This window comes from Mugil cephalus, chromosome 4 (genome assembly GCF_022458985.1).
Source record: "Mugil cephalus isolate CIBA_MC_2020 chromosome 4, CIBA_Mcephalus_1.1, whole genome shotgun sequence".
Lineage (NCBI taxonomy): Eukaryota > Metazoa > Chordata > Actinopteri > Mugiliformes > Mugilidae > Mugil > Mugil cephalus.
In genome coordinates this window covers 7,348,185-7,371,950 of record NC_061773.1, presented here as the reverse complement: position 1 = coordinate 7,371,950, position 23,766 = coordinate 7,348,185, and the positions used below count along the sequence as shown (strand labels likewise).

General features: G+C 42.1%; 1 protein-coding gene across 1 annotated transcript in view; it reads left to right on the top strand.

The window, feature by feature from the left end:
- kaznb (kazrin, periplakin interacting protein b) overlaps positions 1 to 23,766 on the top strand; it is a 106,164-nt gene that overhangs the window by 41,832 nt on the left and 40,566 nt on the right. Inside the window, exon 3 of the mRNA XM_047583231.1 lies at positions 4,989 to 5,196. Within this exon, the coding sequence (XP_047439187.1) occupies positions 4,989 to 5,196 (208 nt within the window). The remainder of the gene's footprint in view (positions 1 to 4,988; positions 5,197 to 23,766) is intronic.

The window sequence follows — 23,766 nt, the reverse complement described above, 5'->3', positions numbered from 1 at the left end:
CCCATGGAGAATAATCACTAAACTGCAGTTTGCTCTCGGTTCTGCAGAGCTTTTGGTTTTGCCTGCAGCTACTTTAGTGTTCTGGTTCACTGTCACTGCTCTTGTCGTCATTGTTTTCAGTCACAGCGTGCATCAATTTTTTTTATCTTAAATTACCCTAAAATCTTACTGTGTGCTATCTGCACAGCGCCAACTGCACATAAACAGACATAATGAACATACTGGAGCAGCTAAGAAACTCGGCATTCCCCTCAGGAATGAGATTCGAAGAACAACACTAAAAGAGTGTGGAATGTTAATTTTTCTCAGGGTACTTGATTGCAGAAACCTTTATCATATTACAGCTGTAAGTCTAGGGCCTCAACACATAAATGAATGCCCTTTACATCCAAACCTTTTGCCAATTGAGTTCATGCAGTGTTGATTAAGCTTATTAGGGGATTGTCTATCTCTTTTTCCCAGTATACCACGCATTAAATTTGGTGTCTGACCCACCAATAGTGATGTGTTTCATGTCAGCTTGCAACGGTAGCTTTTGTGTATTTAATATCAAAGACTCAGCACTATAGCATTAAAGTTATAAAGTGTGTTTATACACCAAACAGGCGTAACATTATGACCACTGACTATTATAGTAAATAATATTGACCATCTGGGAAACTTTTGGACCTGACCTTCATGTGGTTGTTACTTAGACATGAACCATCCACCTACACAAGACCAGACACCCCCACCCCATAGCAACGACACTCCTTGATGGCAGCAGCCATCCACAGCAGTATCCAGTCTGACACAGACACACACACAGAAAAAAAACAAACAAAAAAAAAAAAAAAAAACATGAAGAACAGTGAAATCCTCAACCCACAGGACACCAGCAGAAGGCCCATGTCCATTCTCTAATGAGTCACAACTGATTTGGAGGGAAACGAGTGTGTGGAAACAGTGAGGGAGAGAAGCAGAGAGAAGTCAGCGTTAAAGAGAGTAATATGGATGGCTAACAAGACTCTTGTTCAAACGTATCGTCTACATTCTAAGGAAATCTCAATGTTTGATACTCTACTTGAATAACCATTGGAATGGTTTTGTTTTGTTTTGTTAAAGTTCATCAATGCAATAAACATTTTGTAAAAAAAAAACTAATCATGCCAAAGAATCGTGATCTCAATTCTAAGCAAAAAACAAACAAACAAACAAACAAAAAATAAATCGTGATTCACATTTTTTCTAGAATCGTACAACCCTAACCAGTAAATTCAAAAAGTGATAATAGGTGATCATTTCCAGCAGCAGACTGGAAATATTAATTGGTCTTAGACAATACAAGGGCTACTGCTGCTCTTTTGGCTCCTGAAGTTATGTCATTGATGCATCTGTAGCACATGTCTAAAGTTGTGTTTATTTAAAGGTCTGAGCTGAGATGTTACTGCACCACCCTGGCTGCCTCAATAAACAGTACTGTCTCCTCTTAAGGAGCAAAATGCCGCTCACCAGCTATACTCCTCTGGATGTGAAAGCCTTAACCCTGGACTGTGGCCCACCAGGCAGCTATGTGGGAAGACTCCTCGATCAGCATTTTGCTGAGCTCTGAGAGTCGAGACTTCCTTCACAACCTGATAGATCTTCTGCTCTCACATCATCCTTCACATGGAAATAATTTGTTCGTTCACAGAGTGCATTTTCCCTTGCATGGAGTAATAAACACTTCACAACATTCCATCCCACACACCTTTCTTCTTCCTCCACATCCCCCCTCATCCTGTTAACACATGAAAATATCCCATATTTACACATCACTTTCACACCATATATATTTCTTTCCATTATATTTGATAGTCATTAGAGAGGCTGGGAGACTGCATTGTATATTTTCCCCAAGCCTCTGATAAGACCTGTATAAACACTTAAGCACGGCATTATATCACTTTGTTATTGGGGGAAAAATGGAAGGCGTTCCAACGTGTGGAGGATTAGTCGATATTCAATTAACCCAGGCAGGCAGTCATAGTGACTGTTTATCAATGCCTCTTTTTAGCTGCACGCTCACAACACACATAATTAAACTTCCCATTAATAACATCAAACAAGTGAGCCAGCTAACAACACAAATGCTTGGCCAGGTCTGGAAAAGTTAGCTAAATCCATAGAAGTGCTGAGGGGAGAGGTGGTTATTTAACAGAGTCATCCAAGCTCTGTGGCCTGAGGTCTCTGACCCTGGTCATACACGTTTTCAGCCCAGTTGTGGAGAGAGAGGAGAACTTTGTGTGTTTTGGAATGAATTATGTGTCCTCAAAGTATTTGTCTAGTTATTGATGTGTATCTGGGACACGCTGCGACCCTTGACCCTGAAATCATTCATTTCCTCGCATACCACAGTTGAGCGCTTGAAGCCCTAACACAGCTCAGAGCATACTGTAATGATGGCCTCATATGAAGCCAGACTTAGCTGTCACATTGTTTAAAAGTACACCAGCATAGCGGGACCCTGCTACATAAAAACAAGAACTGGAGATCCCGGCCTTCGTCCAAGCCCTGGTTCACAGACCACACAGCATTTGTCCTTTACTGATCAGCGACACATCAGGGCTAGTGCTCCGATCGGGGGCAGTGATGTGACTGTCTAGACGGAGATAATGATCTGCTAACATGTGATCAAACATGGCAGTGCTGCTGTGGACCTACTCTAGAGACTGTAATAACTGTGGTCTTTGAGACTGTCTGGTTGTGAGTATAAGTGCGGACGTTATGACATTGCAGAGAGATTTTATGTTACAAACACAGAGATAAATAGATAAAGAAGGAGACAGAGGACAAGCTGAATGGTCTCCAGGGGATAATACCTGCTGACTGAGGAGATCCATTAGTTTGTCTCCTTGCACTGCAAACAGCCTGACGTATTGGTTTTTACTGAAATAACTTGACAGGGGTTATGGTTAGAGAGTTTATATATTCTTTATTTTACCCAATGTATGAACCCTAAACTGTCTTAACCCTTACTAATTTATTGTGCCTTTTTTGAGGACCCAAAGTTATTCAATGTACATTGACGTAAATGACTGAAAAACAGAAAGTCCTCACATTTTCCTTCATGAATAATTAACCAATTATCGAAATTGTTCTGTTGACGGACTAATCACTTGATTAACCAACCACTGCAGTCCAGCTTTTTATTTACTTCTACAATGGTTTGTTAAGATCTGTGCTTTAAAACTTTAAAAACTTTTACAACTTTCATGAATCCTTGTTTGTTGTAAATTGACATGTTGTAAATATTCTAAAGAGGAGAAATTATTTATAGATTCAAGCAGTCTTGTAAATCCACTCTTCTCTGAAAGCACTCTTATTGTCTGCAAAGGTTTACGTGATAGCATCCTTGTTCTCTCGTCTTGACATAATGCACATCGTCATATCATTCAACATTGAACTGACTCAAGCTTCAGTGGGCCCACGGCTGATAGCTACACGAGAATAAACCTCAGCGCCGGCCCCGTAAGGACCTCATCACAAAGCTGTGTGCTCTGAACAAACTACCAGTATAACCAACAAGTTATCTCATGTGTCTGCTGTCCATTCTCCATTTACCACTGAGGGAATGTCAGTGAACACCGAGTCGTTATCACCTGAGCCTGGGACAACAGCCCTGGACTGATGTATCACTCATCAGCCTCGGGTTCCTCCCAGACAGGAAGTGTTTTCTTCCTCATAAAATGAAATGTCAAATGGAGATTTTAAGTTGTGATAGCTCAGCCGTTGTCCATGGTTGTTTAAAGTTAAGATGAACAGTCTTCCCTCCCGTCGCTAACCTTTTGTGTGTGTGATGGGACTTTACAGTTGCACAGATGAGAATTGATGGTGGTGGCGTTCGCTCGCTGGGCCCACAGATAAGCTGAGATATAAACCTTCCAACTGCTTTTGATTGAAGAAGTAAAACTCCACTATGTTCTCACCATAGGTCGATTGTTATTCTCCAGGCCTCTGCTCTTTGTGTTTAGCCCATTTGAGGGCTGAGCTCTGTCCTCTGCTAAGTTTGCACTGAGAGTTGAAATGTTTTCCCCTTGTGCCAGCCCCCTTCCCCTTCCACTGATGTGGGGGTGAGCTTTCCCAGGACAAAGAGATGAATATATAATGGAATGAAAAAAGAGGGGGTGGTAGAGACAAAAAGACAGCGGGTGTGTGAGGGAGGGAGGAAGGGAGAGTAAAGAGAAAAGATACGGAGGGCTTGACAAGTGCTCGTCAAAGGGTTCAACACTGCTGCCAAACTCTGAGTGTGGGGTAACAGAAAGAAGGAGAAGTACAGAGAAACAATCTGTATTTTTTTCCTATTACAGACCCAATTGCTAACTCATTACAGACTCCACGGGGTGTGGGACACATACCACACGCTGCAGTTAGAGAGTCGTTGAAGAGCAGCTCAGTCCAACTGCACCCCCCTCTCCCCTGGTCCTCCAGCACATGGTACAGTCCATTTAAAAGGCTGCATGTCATCTCAGTGTGTGCAGGGTCCTCTCTGAGAGCAGCTGCTCACAGCACATTCTCCTCGGCGGGAGCGTTCACTTTCCCCTCCGCCTTCTGGGCTGCATCTCTCTTTCTGCTCTGTCTTTTTTTTCTCTTTCTGCTCGCTTTGCTTTTTTCTTTTCCTCTCTTTCTCCTTTGCCCCGGCACACACGTGCTCTCCCTCTCTCTCTCTCTCTCTCTCTGACTGTGTGGTGCTTGGACACACAGACGTTATTCTTAATGCAGTAACAGGTAGACATCATCCTCCAACTGCCCAGTGCAGGACAGAAGAGGGGCCGGTGGTTTTTTTTTGTTTGTTTGTTTGTTTGTTTTTTATGTGTGAAGCAAACTGTGAGAGAAGAAGCACAGGTGGAGGAGGAAGAGGAGAAGGAGAAGAAGGGGAGAAGAGGTGGTGGAGGAGGAAAGGGTCTCGGCTTCACCCCCTGTAATGCTCCCCTTGACACCATGCTGCTCTGTGTGGATTTGGTCCTCAGGGGAAAATCCTTAAAATGATGGAGGACAACAAACAGCTGGCACAGAGGATTGATGGGGCCATCCAGTCTGCCAGTCAGGAAGTGACCAACCTCCGCTCCGAGCTCTCTGCCACCAGCCGCAGACTGGCAGAGCTGGGTGCCAGCAGCCCCCCTGCCTTGGAGAACCACCACCAGCACAACCACCACGATGACAGCCTTCACTACCGGGGTGAGTGTCACCGCACGTACATGTATGTGAATGCGTGTGTGGGAATGAGTGTGTGCACACGCTCACGCCCCGTCTTCTTCCTCTCTGTGTGCGAGAGTGAGAACATGAACATGTGGGACTGTTTTGAAATCAACAGGAAATATTCAGAGAATGTGCAACAGTGTAACAAATATCATCCCAATCTTTCCTCCCCCGACTTTCATTTCCCACTGAACTCCGCTTGGGAATGACAGTGGAAAAGGCAGCAGATTGAAGGGAAAAGAGAACAAGACACAGACAGAGTTTTGTTATTAGATGGGAGGGGTTGGGGTTTGAGTGCGTGGGCCAGACTTGGTCAGTGTTTGGTTTCCCAGGCATCAGCTGGGCTCCTCTGGGGCTGCGCTCTCTCCAGCACTGGCTCCTTCTCTAAACTGGCAGTGGGTCTGCTTGGAGAATTTGTGCTTCAGGCCCAGAAACTGAATGCCGACATCTCGGAAGGAGGCCGGTGAAACCATGGCACCGTCACTTAGCTGGGGAAGAAATGTGATGAACAAGGAACGAAAAAACCTTCACAGGACTGCTCATTGTGGCTTAATTTGTTCTGGCTTCAGGGTACTTTCTTATTTTTCTCTTGGTGTTAAAAATAATTATTGTTTCACATTTAGGTGTTGCACTGATAATACTTGACAGTAATCTTTTTCTATTTTATGTTTGCTTCTGCGTGTCTGAGTCGATGTCCTGGGTCTAATTAAACCTTCCTGGTAAGCTACTTTAATGAAGCTGACATCTTGGATTCATTAATGATAACTTTGATTTTGTTTGACTGGAACAAGCGTGAAGTGGGTAACCTAGTTTTCCTGTTGCCCTGATGTGTGAACTGAACAGCAAATACCTTCTTTTGTGTTCCAGTCTATGCACTGAGCAACTGCTTTGTCAATACAAGCGTTAGATTTGGATGTTTAGAAGCCCAGAGGTTACTGAGACCATCCCCTATCGAGCAGCTCACTGTCACCACACAGAGAGAGGGTCCTTCGCTTCCTCACTTCTGACCTTTCTTAGTTAATCCTGCAACGTTGTGCATAATTGCTAAGCTGACCCTTTAAACAAAGCAGCAATGTGAGACTTTAATCTGGATGTGCTATAAGGTCAAGCAGTAAACATTGAGGATATCACAACAATGGCTGGAAATTACCGCATTGGAGAGAAATAGAGATAGTTGCTGCTGCTTTATTTCGCCCATGCTTCGTTAACAATGAGGTGAACTCCTCAGGGAATCCCGTCTCAAAACAGGTTTACATCGTGTAAACTAGATGACCTGAGAAGTTGTCCTTGGAAACTGTTGAGCAGGTGAATCATCCGCCCATCACTTTGTGTTTTGGCCTAGCTTGAACCAATCACATCAACGAACACCAGCATGTACCGAGTTCAGAAGAAGAAAAACTACGAGCCACAGTATGAGGAGCTATGAAGCAAACAGTCAGTGTAGCCAGCTCTGTATGTAGCATGCAGTCAGATGATATTGATGATATTGATTTTACTCACTGTTGTCAGTCTACTGATCAGACAGTGTTCATGGCGGCTCATCTACTTCACACTGAGTAGTGCAGGAATTCATGTGAACAAGGCAGCTTGCGTTACAGTACACCAGTTCATTGTGTCCAGTTCATTGACGTGAGGTAACCATAGCTGTAATAGGTACAGGTATTGTATGATACATGTTGAGTCTGATTTCAAACATGCAATGGTTGATGGGAGCTTGACTTTTTAGGATCCAGATCAATATGTTTATCAGATGGCCAAACCTTGAGCAGTAGTTTTATAATTTTGAGGGTTATCGTGACGCAGCACTTTTGAATTCTGTGGTTTATATCTTTGTGCCACCCACAGTACGTATTTGATGGTTCAGCACAGCAGCTCTGGACGCTGGATGACACTGTAGCAATTTTTTAACTTTTTCTCTAATGTCCTCCATTAAGCTCTTGTAATGTTATCATGTACCGTTTCGTATCAGCTCCCTCTCCTTGTCAACACAACGTTTCAATACAAATGAAAGCTGCTATGTGTTATTTTACGCAGCCTCAGTCTTCGGGCTTGGAATAACTCAGCTGCACTGAGTTATCTGTCGTGTCCATCCAGCTTGCTCTCTGTCTCCGTCTTGTTCGGGCCGTGTTAACAGGCAGCCTGACATTCCCACATTCCTGAATGTCAGGGTGGTGATGTCATATTTCCTGTTCCCAGAGGCCAGGCCAGCGGTCAGGTGACTGAGCAAACCAAACACAGTCCTCCACCTCCCTCATTTACTCCAAACCGAGAAAGACAGCTCTCACCTTGAATGCGTTAAATGTTTGAGCCTGAGAACCTCTTAGTCCAAACATGTTTTCATAAGATTTTAAGTTTATGATGATTTGTCTGGGCAGTCTCTCTCACGAGGCAGTTTGGGGTGCGATAAGCCAGCAGCAGCAGCAGCAGCAGCGTCCAGTGGCTTGGGGAGATTAAATGTTCTTTAGGTATGTATCCCTCTCCGGCCCAGGCTGTTTGTTAGTCCATTTGTTAGCTCCACTCTGTGCAGGATCAAAGCAGAGGTTTTTTAATATGCGTGAACTGACTTCCTGTAAATATATTGTGCTGTGCCAAAATGTCAGAATATTTGCTGTGCTTCACCTCCCTGTGAAGCTGCAATAACATTTCTGACAGATGTCCAATAAGACCATAAACACACCACTTCAGCCTGCTGTTCCTGTTGGAGTCTGTCCTGGAGTCCTTTTTACTGAATTAACTCCGTGGAACAAGGGGTAACACCTACACAAGCCTTAAATGTCTACTGCCTGAACCGGGATTAACCCGCTGTGTAACATACATATCCTTGTTTATAAGTAAAGTTGAGTATTTAAGCTATTGACATTATGTCTTCATAGCCTGGGTGAAGGTGCCACTTTATTATTAGCCGTCCCTCTTTACCCAACATACTGTAAACTGCAGGTCCAACTGATTTGTGAGGAAAGAAACAGCAACAATTTGTCACAAAGAACAGAAGTTGTAAATAATTTGTATAAGTGTGTGCATACATTTTGGTTTATCACATTATTTACATTGGGCAGATCCGTGTCCTTGCTGTTGGTCAGACAGAAAGTGCGTTTCACAGGCTCCAGGTAATCAGTCAATACTAATCCATAACCCCATCTCAATCACAACCATGAGGCAGCTGTTAGTAAGATATATCATGGTTACCACTTAGCTGCTTACAAAAGAGAGTGAACGGTTTGTTAAACACAAAAGGAGAAAGCAGTCAATTTTCCCGAAGGGCTCCTGGAGCAGAAAGTGAATGGAGTTATTTCAGGTATTCAGGGTAATGGCAGGAAAAGCAATTTTCATAAATATATATATATATATATATATATATATATATATATATATATATAAACTCATTCAGCTTGAATAATATGTGTTTTAAATATCTGGTTCATTAATAAATCTCACTGAAGAAGATGAGAGGTCTACCAGAGCTACCAGGAGATATTTGTTGAGAAATATTGCTTAACTGAGCTTAAAATTTCTGCTGTGTGCATTGCCAACAGCAAGTGCAAGCTAAAAAGAAATCTGTCAAAAATAATTTAAATAAGTTCACTTTCAGCTTTGAGGTCAGTTTTTAATGAACGAAGCCATGGGTTTGTTTTCCAAGTGAAATGAGATTTGTTGCGCACTGGTGCTTGCCCTTAATCAGTGGGGACTCATTGGCAGGGCCGCATTGTTATTCTAATATTATCAACCATCCACCATAACACAGAAGAAAAAAAATGGGTTTATAATTGACAAATTTCAACAATTAACCTTTAAGGCCGTTATAGTTTTGTCTAATGATTTAGGAGACTTCAGTGTTTCTCCCTCAGGACCAAGCATCTTAAATTGTTCCTTCATCTTTGCAAAAACTTAAAATGTCCCTATATGTTTCCCCTAATGTATTACAGGACAAATAAAGTGAACAAAATACTGTTACTAGTAATTCTAACTCAGCTGCACATCAAGACAAGACAGAACACAAGGATGCTGTATTCAGAGATAGAGGAGGATAGCACAGCTGAAACCTTAAAAGACATTCTCCAAACTAGCACGCACGTTGATTAAGTATTCTCCAAAAGACCCAGTGATTATCTTCTCTCCGTAGAGGAGAAGCTGCTCTGCCTCTAATGCTTTCTGCTGCAGAGTAATTGTAGAGTGGAATCCTCTCCCCATCTGGCCTGAGTTTGTTGGAGGCCCAGGTCTCTCATTACTTCATCGTGCACATGAGCCGGGCTGGGAACACACTGCCAAACTACAGGGGCAAAATCCCCATTCACCCCAGCTCTTTCTCTGCAACTCTCTCCAGGGACCACCCGCCTTCCTGTTCGCTGTCCACACACTGAGCAAATATGCAATGCACTGTATCCCCCCTCTCACGTTCCCCCCATATTCCCCGCTGGGGCTCCCTCAGCCACGCCCTGTCTGTGGTCAATGCAGTGTGAGAGAAACTGTGTCCAAACAATGGTGAGAGAGAGGCAGCCCCTCACTCGCATTTCTCCCTCTCTTCTTCTCTTCCACACCAGACTTCCTCCAGTAAAATAACTAATCACGGCATTGCAGGGATTCCAATACCAGATGGGAAATGCGAGCACACTGGGAAGATTTGCACTTAGTTTTGGAAAAGATGCAAACACAGAGGCAGAGATTTAATCGTTAAAGCTGCAGAGCTGATTACCCTCTTAAATGACGGTAAATTTGTCACTTTCACATTCTGGGTTAGTTTCATTTTTATTTCATTACTTTGTTACAAGATTAAACAGATTAATGCGCAAAATTAAAACATTATTTTTTAGTATATGTAATGAAACAGGCAAGTCAATACAACCGTCATGAGCGTGTAGGAGTGACGAAATACTCCAACTTGGCCTGTAACCGTTTGCGAGTGTGTTATTTCATATTTAATTTATATTAATTGTACAATCCACATTTTAGCTCTTAATGAAAGAATAACTCTTAGAAGTATTTACCGGCACATTGGGAGCCCTAGTTTTACAGAGGTTGGTAAATAAATAATGACTCTGTGGTTGTTTGTTTTCCTTTGTAGTGGAAGGCATGCACCAGTAATGAACTGACAGAGCATTTCAGGCTGTCTGAGGGGGCAGGAGCTTGGTGGACTTTGACACGTGAACGAGTTTCCACTCCTGACATTAGCTGCATAAAGAGGGCAGCTGGGCAGCAAATATCCACTTTCGTGTCCAAACAGGGTCAGAGGAAGCTCGCCTGTATTGTTTCAATTGCTTCGGTATATTTCCAAGTTTGCAGTTTATCGGGTTTTCATTACTGATTCCATGTTGTAGCATTCCTGAAGGGCCAGAGGTGACGGCTGACAGCTGACCTTAGTGTGTCTTATAGGTCTATTACCAGAGGTGACAGAAGTGCTGCCCTGGACACCAGCTGGAGAAGGCTTTTCCTTTGGTTTGGGTGGCAGATGGCTGCAGCGCCATCATCATGCAACACATGCTGTAAACTGCCACCTTGTAGAAAATGAGCCTGAAAAAAGGCAGCCAGGTCGTGTATACGGTACACTACCAGTCAAAAGTTTGGACGCACCTTCTCATTGAGTTGAATGAAGAGGTGTGTCCAAACTTTTGAGCGGTAGTTTCAGCAGACAGGCAGTGGAGCAGAACCAGAAAAGGGACCTGGTAGAAAGATGCCAACTCTAAGACAGGCTACATCTCCAACAGACATTCCTCCGCACTTCAATTTTCCAGCTTTAGCTTTATCTGAATGAAACTTCACAGAGCAAGTCCCTGAAAGCCATTTCAAGGCGAAATGAAGAGTTCTTTAACCATGACACTAAGCACTGAATTGCTTTCCGGTTTGACACTCTGGCTCTGAGACGATATTATTCCTATCAGTGAGACTGATGTGTCTCCGTATGCTAATTATATCCATGAAAGCCAAAGTGCTACCTTAACCACTTCCTTCCCACTGGCTCAGACTGGTGTTTGGTTCCCAGATGATTTTAGCTGAAAATGGCATTTAATGTGGATTTCCTGTGTTAGGTTATGACTCTGGAGAAGAGCACATTACGAAAGTGGCTTTTATTGGCAGGGGAGTCAAGAGAGGGGAATGGACTAATGAGGATATTCCTCATAGTTGTTGTGTAGTACGTTTCTTTCCCATTTGCTTCACATGGGGCCCTCATCATAACTTGGATGCATGCATGCATGCGAAGTACTCTTTTATATATATATATATGAAAATGAGACTGACTGTAGAGAATACAGGCATAAGTTCTCTGCTTCACTGAGTATCTTGTGTATCACCACCATATGTCAGAGTATTCATGTCGGTTGGGGGAAGTTCTGCTTCCTGGTTGTGTTTTATAGACCTACTAGATGTCTTTCTGGAGAGGATCAAACTATGGGCGCAAGATGTGAATTCTTTCGACGAGCTGCTCACTTGAGGGGATTCCCTTGACTCTCTGGCTCAGGTAGCAGAAGACTGTCTTCTCTTCCAAGAAGAGTGTACTTGGAAGAAGAATGAGATCTGATGATAGCACAGGTGTCTGACTGAAGTCTGGCACAGCAGCCTTGAATGTGGTGAAGGCGGTATTTTTCCGTTAATGTCACACTCATTGGGAGTCTGAGAGAAAGAGATCTATTGTACGTCTGTGCTCAGACATGAAAAGAAACAAAAAAGGAGCATGGAAAGTGTTTAGTATTATTCTCCCAAGTGGAGTGTTTCAGGGCCACTGCCTGGGTGTTATGATGCCTTCCTCACAACAGGAGGTGCAGATAATGATCAGATCACAACCAACTCCCCCGTGTGCCCCATGCCTCCACTCTGCACATCTAGCCTGTTCGTTTTCACCTTAAATCATCCAGATCCCCATTGAATCCAGACTTCAAACAATTGTAACTCTCAGAACCTGAGGAAGAAACAGACAGCGAGGGAGAGGAAGCTTGGTTGCTTTCACAACAGTCTCAGCTCATCCTATTAAAATGCCTCATTGCTTTAGCAGCGGAGACTTTTTATTGCTGCTGGTACATATTGTTGCCTTGGTTGCAGTTTAAATCCATTCCCAGAAGAGAATGGGGCTAGGCATGAAGGAAAATAAGTTTTGAGGTAGTGCAGAACACTCACCCCCCAGCTCACCCTGTCATATCCAGAGGATGCAAAGCGTGACATTCCAGCAGAGCAGAGGATAAGCAGAACACTCTTTCTGCGTCTCTGAATCATCCGCTTCATGCAGATTGATGGGCTGAAGACATCCTGAACACGGGGTCGATACTTTGCTCTCTCTACTACACATCCATGAATGATCCATCCTCAAATCATATTACTACTCTATTGATGAAAACATGAAATCAGTTTTGGGGTGTTTTGTAAGGATAAAATCTAACATTTACAGATAGTCTGGTGATCATCAGACAGGATTACAGCCAAAATCATTAGGCAATTCATTGATCATGAAGCAGATTTCTGTTCAGATTAATTTAATTATTGGTGGCAACAGTAGAGTTCACAGAATCATCAGGGCAGCAAAACAAACGGCTTTTGTCGTTTGAAAATTCAGACAGTAATTGACATTTTCCTCATCATTCTATGAGCAACTATGATCTAATTTTATACTGCACATGGCACAAGTCTGCAAACAGCAGAGGTTAAGGAGTTACCTAGCTGAGAAGTTGGAGGTGTGTGCAGTCTGTCTCCTGCAGCTCTTCATCAAACAGCTCACTGTGGGTGCTGCTTCTTCTTCCGTTACTTCCTGCATTATTTTCAGACTGATCCACTTGGTTCTTTTGTACACACATTCATGATGAAAGATAGTGCTGAGTGCAAAGCTCACTGACAAACCAATTTGCCCTGACTACTGACTACTGCCACATAATCCTTTTAATATGAAGCTGCAGCATCCAGTGTTCGAAGTCTTCTCCAGCACATCCCAAAGATTCCCAATGGGCTTCAAGTCTGGACTCTCTGGCTAATCCATGTGTAAATCCATGATGTCTCATGTTCCCTGAACCACTCTTTGACAGTTTATATCCTGGTGTTGTCATCTTGAAATATGGCCCTGCCACCAGGGAAGAAAAAAAATCCACTGATGGAATAACCTGGTCAGTCAGTAAACTCAGGTAGTCAGCTGACCTCATTCTTTGGGCATAATGTTGCTGAACCTAAACCTGAGCAACTGCAGCACCCAAAGAAGGTATGATGGGCGCATCACTTCATCTGCTTCCGTTCTTACCCTGATGCATCACTCTGGAAAAGAGTCAATCTGGACTCATCAGACCACATGACCAGTCTTTATGCTCCTGAAGCCTGAAGCTTCATCTCACTGATTAGTGGTTGGTTGTCTTAACACTACACGGCTGTTCAGTCCCAATCCATTGAGTTCCCTTCGCATTGTACATGTGGAAATGCTCTTACTTTCATTATTAAACATAGCCCTGAGTTCTTCTGTTGTTTTCCTTCAATTTGATCTCACCAAACGTTTAAGTGATCACAATCAATCAGGATTTTTTTTTTCGACCACATTTTTTCCTCAAAGATGATGTTTCCCCACCATCCTTCCAGTTTTTAATAATGCATTGGACAGTTCTTAACCCAATTTTAGTAGTTTCAGCTTCAGTCTCCTTAGATGTGTTTTCTGTTTGATGCATGCCAATGATTTGACCCTTCTCAAACAGACCAACATCTCTTCCACAACCACGGGATATGTCTTTTCACATGGTTGTTTAAGAACTGAGAAGCTACTCATTGCATCAGTTGGGATTGAATAACTTGTTGCGAGGTGAAAGATAATTGTCCATACAGAAATTGTTAAAGAGGCTCATACCTATTTGCTTAGTTAAATCCAGGTGGTAATGTTTTATTTTTAGCCGGTGTATATAAAGAATTGCAATGATTATCTATAGAGACTTAACATTAATTCAGTGTTTGTCAAACTGAATTCTTGGTGCAGCTTTTCCTTTTTAGTTGTGTTCTGACCTTGCGACAAATTAACACAAGCCCAGACCTTTGGGGTTTGGACTCTCGGTTGGACACAAGCAGCATTTTGATTATGTCAGCCAGGGTTTTTGGAAAGTTTTAGCTGTAGACTTGTTACATTTTGTAACAGAAACTAAAAGTAATTAATTTATGAGAAGATAGTCCTTTTTTGAAAATAATGACTTTATACATTAAATATGCCTTTTGTAATGCACAACCCTAAACTGTTGGTAAGTTTCCAGCCTTTTATATTTGATAAATTGCTGCTTCTAATTTGAATTGGTCATGTAAAATATTTGAAAATGCTCTTTTTTTTTGTTAAATGCAATGAAAACAATGCTGTCCTGGCTAGAATTCAGTGTATACACATTTACTGTCGTAGTTGTGATTTACTTTCCACACACTGCATCTCCACGCTGCTCTTCCCAGACTACAACAGATGTCTCTCGCTCCAACACACCTCAGTGCTGAGTGTCTGTGGCTCCACTGAGTGCTGCTGCTCAGATTGTTTCCAATTATTCTGAAATGAATCAATTCAGTGTTTGAACTCATCATCAGGGAGAACATGGATTTCACAAATGAAATTACATACTCTCAACAAAGCCCACCATTTCAGTCTGAAAGGTTTATCTGGTACCCTGTCTGCTACGTCATTATGTTTCAGTCGTTTTTAAAAAAAATCCTGACTTCATTGTTTTACTTCCCCTTCTTTTCATAGTAAACATTTCATTTTCTCTTAAGCAGTTTGTTCTGACATGTACTCCTTTAAGTTGAAACCCTCAGCGAGTTATTATAAAACAGCACATTATATTTTAATGTTTCTGTTGACGCATCATCATCAGCTCCCCGGGCTCCCTGAAATGTTGACATCAAGCATGTAAGTGGGCTCCATCCCCGAATAATTTCTGTTGTGCAGCCTGAAGGCATTAGTGTTGAAAGCATGCCTCTCTGTTTTCTCCTGCTGTGGAGGTCCTGCACAAATATTTATCAGGTCGCCAATTATTGTAGCCTGTGTTCTCGGGCACACACAAACACACTGTGTCTCTGTTGAGAGGGTAGTGTATATGCATTCCTGTAAATCTGTTTACTGTTTGCAAAAAGTGTCTGCCTAGATTCTACCTCAAACCACATGTGCTCCACCAGTATCTCAGGAGGCTCTTTCGTATACGCGCATTGTTGGAGGCATTTTCGCGCATTCCCGTTCTGGAAAAACCAATTCAAGGAGGCCTAGTTATCTCAAAGCCTCTAAAAGTTACTCACAGCTAGGGAGCAGTCAGATCAATCGCTCAGAGAGATTGCTTTCCTAAAAGCATCTATTTTCAGCCTCAGTTTTTTAACCTGATCTGATTACTGACCACACGATAAGCTCCAACATGCACAGAGTAATTACATTCATTGTTCAAGATTAGGATACCTCTGCATCTTCAGTAAATGAAAAAAAAGAAGAATTAAATCTCTTAATCTATTTCACCTGAAGGAACCGTAATTCCAAATTGACGACAAATATCTGCAGAGGCTACTCAGTGAAAGTGCTGTGTGCCATTTGTTCCTGAATTATGCAGATTGCAACAAAAATAGACTTTAAATAATCAGCACTTTTTGTTCAGGTCAGCTTTACAGTATCTGGTTTCCATTTAGGCTAAGAGAGGAACCCAAGAATACAGAAAGCGGCATTAACATTCACTTCGGTCTATTGCTGACTTAGACTCATCATTGTAGCAACATAATTTCATGCATAGCAATAAGGCAAATTAATTTGTATGGCTCCATGCCATGGTGATTCGTGCGTTCACTTACTCACTCGATGGCATTTCATTTTCTAATCTGATGGGTCACATTTGATACATTTAAAAGTTCTGTCTGTTATTTGAAAATGCTTTATGTGAGACGCTGAAGTCAGACTTTGCAATTAGCTTTTTTGTGCATTAGATAATTAATTGTTTGGGCCAAGAAGACTTGTCAGTGTGTTGCCTGTGTTAAGTGAATTAACACAAAGTTACTGACAAACAACAAATCGCTTTACTGACACAACAAGTCATCCCAACCTTGCAAAAATATTGTGAGCACCAATCAATAGTTTGTCCTTGTATTTTGCCATTTTTCCATTCTGCAGATTAATTCGGCCCCGCACCCGTGCCATTTAAACTCTAGTTTGTATCGCAGACATTCCTTTAAAAATTTGAGACGCTACAGGCTCATGAAGAGATAACCCCAGTTATATTGCCATAGCTGTATTCTCAGACTTCACCAGGCGCATTTAATACATGTGAAACTATCAGATTGCTCCTGTAAGAGCTTCCTTCTTTCTTCTATTCCCTCCTCCGTCATCTGGTGTTATTACAGCAGCCACTCTCTGGTACTGGCCCTCTCATAGCCAGGACGACAGCTCCGACGACTGGACGTAAGCGATGGAATCTTCTGTTCTGGCCACCAAACAATGAGATCCTTTCAAAATGGCCACCATTACTTGAAGTGGTATGGGTTTTTTGGAAGAGGGTTTCAGATTCAGGGGTTTCCCACAGACTCCCCTAATTAACCACAGCAAGAAACTCAGCCACTCTCTCTGTCCTGGAATGTACTCTCAAACCCCCAAATATGCCACTGTTCCACCCCTGCAGCAGACTCACACTCCTTATTTCCAAATTTTTCTTTAGCCAGAGACACAAATGAGAGCAAAACTAGAGCGTTTTATTTCACAGTATTTCACAGTTGGACCACAGCTCTTGTGTGCTGTGGAGGGATCAGAGACACTTGCTATGACTTTACGTTTTACTGAGTCGGGTTTACCTGTGGGTCTAGTTGCTCAGAGGTACTGGCGCCATGACACATTTTCCGTCATGGGTATTGTGTGGGAGCTAAGACAAGCTCTATTACTTTTCCTTTATGAGGTTAATGTGTGCCACAGGGCTGCAGAAAATCCTCTACTTTGTCAAAGGCCTGGATTGAAGGAGAAGAGCTGGGTGTGTAATTTACTGTCCACGGCGAGGTCCTGCAGCAAAACAAGAGATGAAGGGAGGCAGGGGAATAAATATTAGAGGTTGTGATAGGGGAGGAGAGGAGTTTCAGACCTTCATTATTAGATCCTGTGTGCTGCTGAATTGATTTTGAGGTCAGTCCATAAAGCACACTGCCTCAGCACTGTACCAACAGTGCCATGATTATGATGTTATTAGTGCAGACGGGGAGGACTGGCAGGAGCGTGGGAGTAATTTACAGGTGTGTTAAGCATGACGGCTTCCTTCCAAAAAAAAAGACAAAACAGCCGAGATGGCTGTGAGACCACTACTGTCACACTGATGTTAAGCAATTACCTTCGAGGGGGACAGTCTTAGTCCATTTCTGTCCTTTTTTCTGCTGTCTTTGCTCACATGAGGCCTGCCAGAGTTGTGGAAAACACATTCAGATGATTTATTTAAGCAAACGTAATGACACGGCATTATAAAATAGAATATTTTAAGTAATAAGAGTAATGAATAATGAAAGTAATAGCACACGTTATGCTCGGTTGTCTCTTTCAGTGTTATATTCTACTGTTTATCAGGAGACCTGAACGTTGTAGCTGGCACACGCGAGACAAAGTCTACGTGTGAAAAGACTGTGCCAGTGGACAAGGTTTCAGTTTAAATTGTACTTTCCCATGAGTGTCAGCTGCATACCTCCAGATTATAAATCTGTGCTTGTGAAGGAGAAGTGAGCACACAGAAGAGGTGATATTTGTCAGTGGTTCACACCTCGTGGCGACTGTTTGGTATCAGGATAAATGACGTTAAGCAGAATGTACTGAAATACAAATAAGCCACATAAACACTAGAACTAAAACAAAGTCTAAACATACCCGACCATCATGACCAATAAGGCCCTCTGCAGGCTTTCTGTTTTACAGAGTGAACACACTGGCTTCCCCATCTGGACTCAATTAGAGGTCCTTGTCTATATGTTGAGCTCAAGTGACCATTAATTCCATTTAATCGATGCAACTTTCCTTATTAGTCGCGTTTTGACCTTTGGACAAGTTTACACAAGCCCAGTAGGGATGTATGTGGGCTCTGCTCACACTGCGCCGCCTTTATGAATAAATGAAAAGGTACGTGGAGACGTGAACAGTAATTATTAACAATGGTTTCAGAGTAATAGACCTACAGCAGTTTGCAATGCTGATTGTGTTCGTTTGAAACAGAAAGGATCATGTGGTGCACTTGTGAAAAGGAAATCGTTTTTTTTGTTAAGCTGTTCTGGAGGAATAGTAGCGTTTGTTTTTCCGGCACAACTACTGTCACGCGGGGAATTCCTGCCGTCTCAGAGCTGAGTCAAAGTGTGCTCAAAAATTGCAGCTCATTTCAGGTTTATGGTTGCACCGTTTGTTGGTTATTTTTTAAGGGGGAATGAGGGAGTTTGGGCCGTTCCAGATGTATCATCCATCTCACACCGGTAAACTGTTTGGACAGCTTAAGCAAGGCCATACACACACTCTGCCTGTGACAAGGGCTCAGCCCGTTGCACCGCAGCATGTGAGTTTTGTTTTATTGCTCTGCGTGCCAGCAGAAATGTTGAGTCTTTTGTCAGTGTTTGTGAATCCATGTAGGTTGTGATGTGTCCTGCATCACTGTCTTTTTGGCACTGTAGGCTGCTCCCATATTTATTTCGAATTCCCCAGAGTTAACAAACACGCAGCTCTTTAATAATCCTTGTCATTGTGTTGACTATAACTTAAGTTGTAACATATGTCAGAAGTGATTTATAATTATCTACAGGCACAGATGCTGATGTGTGTAGGTCTGCAGAGAACATTTGGCCCTTGTCTGTTTCAGAGAGAGGAGAAAATTCAAGAGACAAAAATATAAACAAAGGGATGCAGAGCACCATCTAGAAAATCAGAAACTCTGAGATTATGAAAAAGGTAAGATTATATAAAACAGTAAAAATCTGAGACTTTCCGCAGACCATTGAGCTGCAGTTTGAAGAGCAGCAGAGCCCTGTGAGAGACAGGTAATGAGTGTGTGGTAATACACCTCCAGACCTTAATTGGTTTGAATGAGCAGGCTGGAGAGCCTCTTCCATCAGGCTGTGGATGAGCAGACCGTCAGGTGACAAGCCGTGGAGAGATAACTAATTGGTTCTTTCCTCCAGACATGGCTCCTGTCTTTCCTGGACAGCTGACAGGAACATTGTTTGTTGGTTGGCTGAGTGGGTCCTTACATATCGAAAGTCTTGTCTGGTTTCTTTGTGAAAATTGAGTTATTTATTTTTGTATATTTTGTAGGACCTGCTATAGATATTGTAGTAACCAGAGATGGCTAGATTTCCCTCTAGAACACAATTTGTCATTTTAAGTGACAAATGTACAATTACCGAAAAATATGAAAATTACACTTAAATGCTGAAGACATTTCTGCTTAAATGTGGTAATTGATTGTGGTTAGTATCACTTCATGGCAAAATATGTTATTTGTCCATGCTCTGATTAAGAAGGAGAATGAGTAAACCTCTTATGGCAAACCCTGTTTGTGTGCCCATCCATCCACCCCAACCTCCTCCATATTCTGACTGTCCTGCTTACTACGGCTGGTAGACGGTGTTATTACTTGAACATAAATCGATGTTGGGTTGAAGATGGGTTAACCTTTCCTATGGAAATGGTGAAAGGAGTTGAGATGACAGCGAAAGTGCAGATAACAAAGTGAGCTGGAAGTTTGAAAGGAAGAAATTAGTACTAGTTCTGGCATGTCAAGTGAATTTTGAATGTTCAAAGCAAGACCTGAATACTTTTGAAGTGTCAGCTGAAACATGGAATGAAGTTGAAATGTGAGTTAAAAAGAAAGATGAGAGCAGCTTCAATGTCAGGTAACTGGGGAAAGTGGTTGAACTGTCATTTTTAAAGGAAAGTGTTTTCTGAGAAAACATCCCGAAGAATAACAACAAACAAAGACATGTGGTGAAATGACAACACGAGTGTGTCACACTACACTACACCACTGTTGAGGAGAAAAACATCATTTGCTTTCTCCGATAACAGTGTAGGATACTGAAGTGGTCTTCCAGTGCCTCAATCTGATGTATGTGTTCTCGATTTTAGAGGAAGTGGATTCACTGTTGCTGCTGCACAGTACAGCTTGTTCCAAATGGAGTGGATGCAATCCTTTAATACAGCTGATATCAAAGGATTACACTGAGATTGTCTTGGGCCTTACATATGTCTCTGTGTAACTATCAGGTATTAGCTCTCTAATACTGCCTCCTTCTGCTGTCTGATTACACAGCTGGAGGGGGAAGGTCTTGGCTTAGACATGACTGTATGCCAGCCCAAGTATCAGTATCTGTGGCCTCTATAGGAATGTCCCATCTGTCATGCTGGGATTGTTGGTCTAACAGGATCTGGGGTGGGGGGTGGTTGGTCCAGCAAGACCGTCATAGGATGGATGAAAATGATGAGAGGGCGTAGACTGATCCCCATGTTAATCTGGGTCCCATCCCTCATGTGCAATCAGAGCAGTAAACCGATGTTGCAAGCAGGAACAGCAAAAAAAAGTTTAAGAGTGAAAGTGAAAACGCTATAGAGGACGGATAGTGATGGATTTTTCCTTCATGCTGAGGACTGAGAAGATTCTGCGGCCCAGCTGTATACCGTGGGAACTGCATGGACCTGAGATAAATGAAGGTACAGCACAATGTGTTATGTTTCATAGCAGGGTCAGAAATGCAGTGATACTCTGCATGCACCAGCTGTTATCCACCTCTGACCTCTATGAGTGTCATCCAGCTGCAGTGCAGTAACTTTTGATTTATGAGGCTGTGTTTCCACAGCCTTGAAATGAGATATGCGCGAACATGCGCATACCATGCTGTCATGTGACCTTGTGATCAGCGGTATGTGGACATCTGATACCAAAGGCCTCTCTTCGGTTCATAAGGACAATTCCTGTGTATGTACAGTGTGTGTGCGTGTGATTGGACATGGGTGAATGCACATGATTAGATGATACATTTCAGATTAATTAAGTTTGTGTCAGAGGGGACAGAATATGAAACAGAAAGTGGATGAGTGTGAATTCTAATGCGGCTAAGCTCATTGCACTGAAACAACTGTCAGTGAGGATCCTGCTGAGGCTTCAAACAGGTTTGACCTTTTGTTTCTGTGCGTCCAACTTCTTAATGATGAAATCCAGAAAGCAGTGTAGTATTTTGATTTCATCAGCTCTGGCACAGGTGTAATAAGCATGCTAGTGTTTGGTGGTTTTGCCATTTCCTGACAATCTGAGGTGCTAACTTAGCCTATTAGCTTGCATCATGCAGATCTAACAGCAGCCAGCTGCTTTGACATTTCTAGGCCAGGATCAAGAATGTAGATGAAAAATGGTAAAGAAAAAAAAGGCCATCCACCCACTGGCTTCATTGGGACATATGCAGAATCATTTTAAGCTCGTTTAAATATTCTAGTTGGTTACAGTGTGTGCAACGTGACATATTTAGCCCTTATGTCCTGTGCTTCTATCATAAAACAAAAACTGCTGGTGCTATAAAATGTCTGAAGAACACTAGAGAGTTTATCAATTCCTCTAAAAGGTAGAGTTACACTGGATTTTTTGTCAGAAATGTGACATTTTATAGCTATTATAGCTATTATTAGTTTTTTTTTTTTTTCAGTTCTATTTTCAGCCGTAAGTGTATCGGTATCTGTACAAAAGAACTTTTAGAGCTCTCTGCGCAGGAGAAAATAGTTTCAGCACGTGTGCAATACTAATGACTTCTGGTTAATGATTATATACATATAGGAGATGGCCTACTTCTACTGCAAGAGGCTGCAGAACACATATATATATGTGTTTTGCACAGTAACATAAGTAAGGGGAAAGTATAGGGTGAAAAACATTAAGTGGAAAACTTGCATGAGCAGAGTTTTAATTACTAGTCACTATAAGGAAAAATATGTTATTTGTCCATGCTCTGCTTAAGAAGGAGAATGAGCAAACCTCTTAGGTCAAATCCTGTCTATGTGCCCATCTATCCACCCCAAGCTACTCCATACTCTGATTCTACCCTGACTATGGATGGTAGACGGTGTCATTGCTTGAACATAAAACAATGTTGGGTTGAAGACGGGTTAACCTCCTTAAACAAGTGACATTTGTCTTGTGGGAGGACTCTCCTATGGAAATGGTGAAAGGAGTTGAGATGACAGCGAAAGTGTAGATAACAAACTGAGCTGGAAGTTTGAAAGTATAGGGGGAAAAACAAGAGCAGTAGGAAAAGTAGCGTTTGAAATTGTTATTATTAAAATAAAAAGACATTCTTTTCAGAGCTTTACTTTTATAATCAGGACAACTGTTTTAGAGCTTACAGTGCTTTTGCAGTTTAATGAGAGCTGGGAGTTTTTGCAAGTGGTGACCCTGAGATTTCTCAACAGGAATGTCGGCTTTTAATACCTAACATCAATCGTTCAGTGGCTTCCCTTCCGCCCACTACTCATTGGTTATGCTCAGAGGCTCAATTTTCTTTCACTTTCTTTAACATTTGCTTTAAAGAGGATTTAAACCAAAGGATGCCGACACAACTGTTACTTAGCACCTCGCTGATTTGGAACGCCAAGGAGCGACAATGGATGTTAGCTTCCTCCCAGCGGCTTGTTTTGAAGATGCCAGCGTGCAAGTATGGTCACATACATCAGAAGAAGGAGGCACCGTCTTATGCCAGAGATATAGAAGACAGAAAAAATCTGTTTATCTGTTTCTGTCACTGTGATGTGAACATTACATCAGTTTGAAAAGTTGAAAACAGAAAAATTTGTCTCTCGTTCACTGATTCACTCATTTCCTCCAAAGCACAAGCTGCTATTTTAGGGAGATCCAGATCTTGTCCGAGTCATTCTCTAGCCAGGCTTTGGCTTCATGCTCCGACAGTAAATGCTGGAGTTCTGATTTCAGACGTGCTGCTCCATCCATCATTTAGAGCCGTAGCCGTCATTAAGGATACAGATGGCGCGTCCTTCATGTTGTCTGTGGTTGTTCAGTGGCCTTGACGACCTGAGGAGAAGGTCACTTTGTACTGTTACGCATAATTGGTGGAGTTTGTGCCAGATGCATAAAACGCTGAGTTCATGAAAACAGGGTTTTTTAAAGAAAATAAAATAGAACTGTTAAAATGGGAATAATTGGATAATGATGATGATAAATACGCTAGAGGCTAGTCTAACACTTCTTTACTACCGGATCATCATTGGTGATAAATTCTTTCTTAGTATCTCTTAATTGATATTGTGTGTGTATTGCATTTCCTTATGTTTGTTTCGTTGTTCTCAGATTCTGCTGTTGTGTCTGTTTGCGTGTTTTTGTGCATTTTCTTTTGTGGTTGTATTGTTTCTAAATTTCAGACTTGACACGGTAAAAGGGGGCTCATGTTTCTGATTGCTTCTTTCCCAGTGTAAATAAAGGCCTGAATTAAATCTGGGAATATTCATGAAGGTTTTGAATAAAAATGTTCTGCATAACCAACAGAATAATGGTCCATAAATGATCTTTCTTTCTTTCTTTCTTTCTTTCTTTCTTTCTTTCTTTCTTTCTTTCTTTCTTTCTTTCTTTCTTTCTTTCTTTCTTTTTCTCTCGG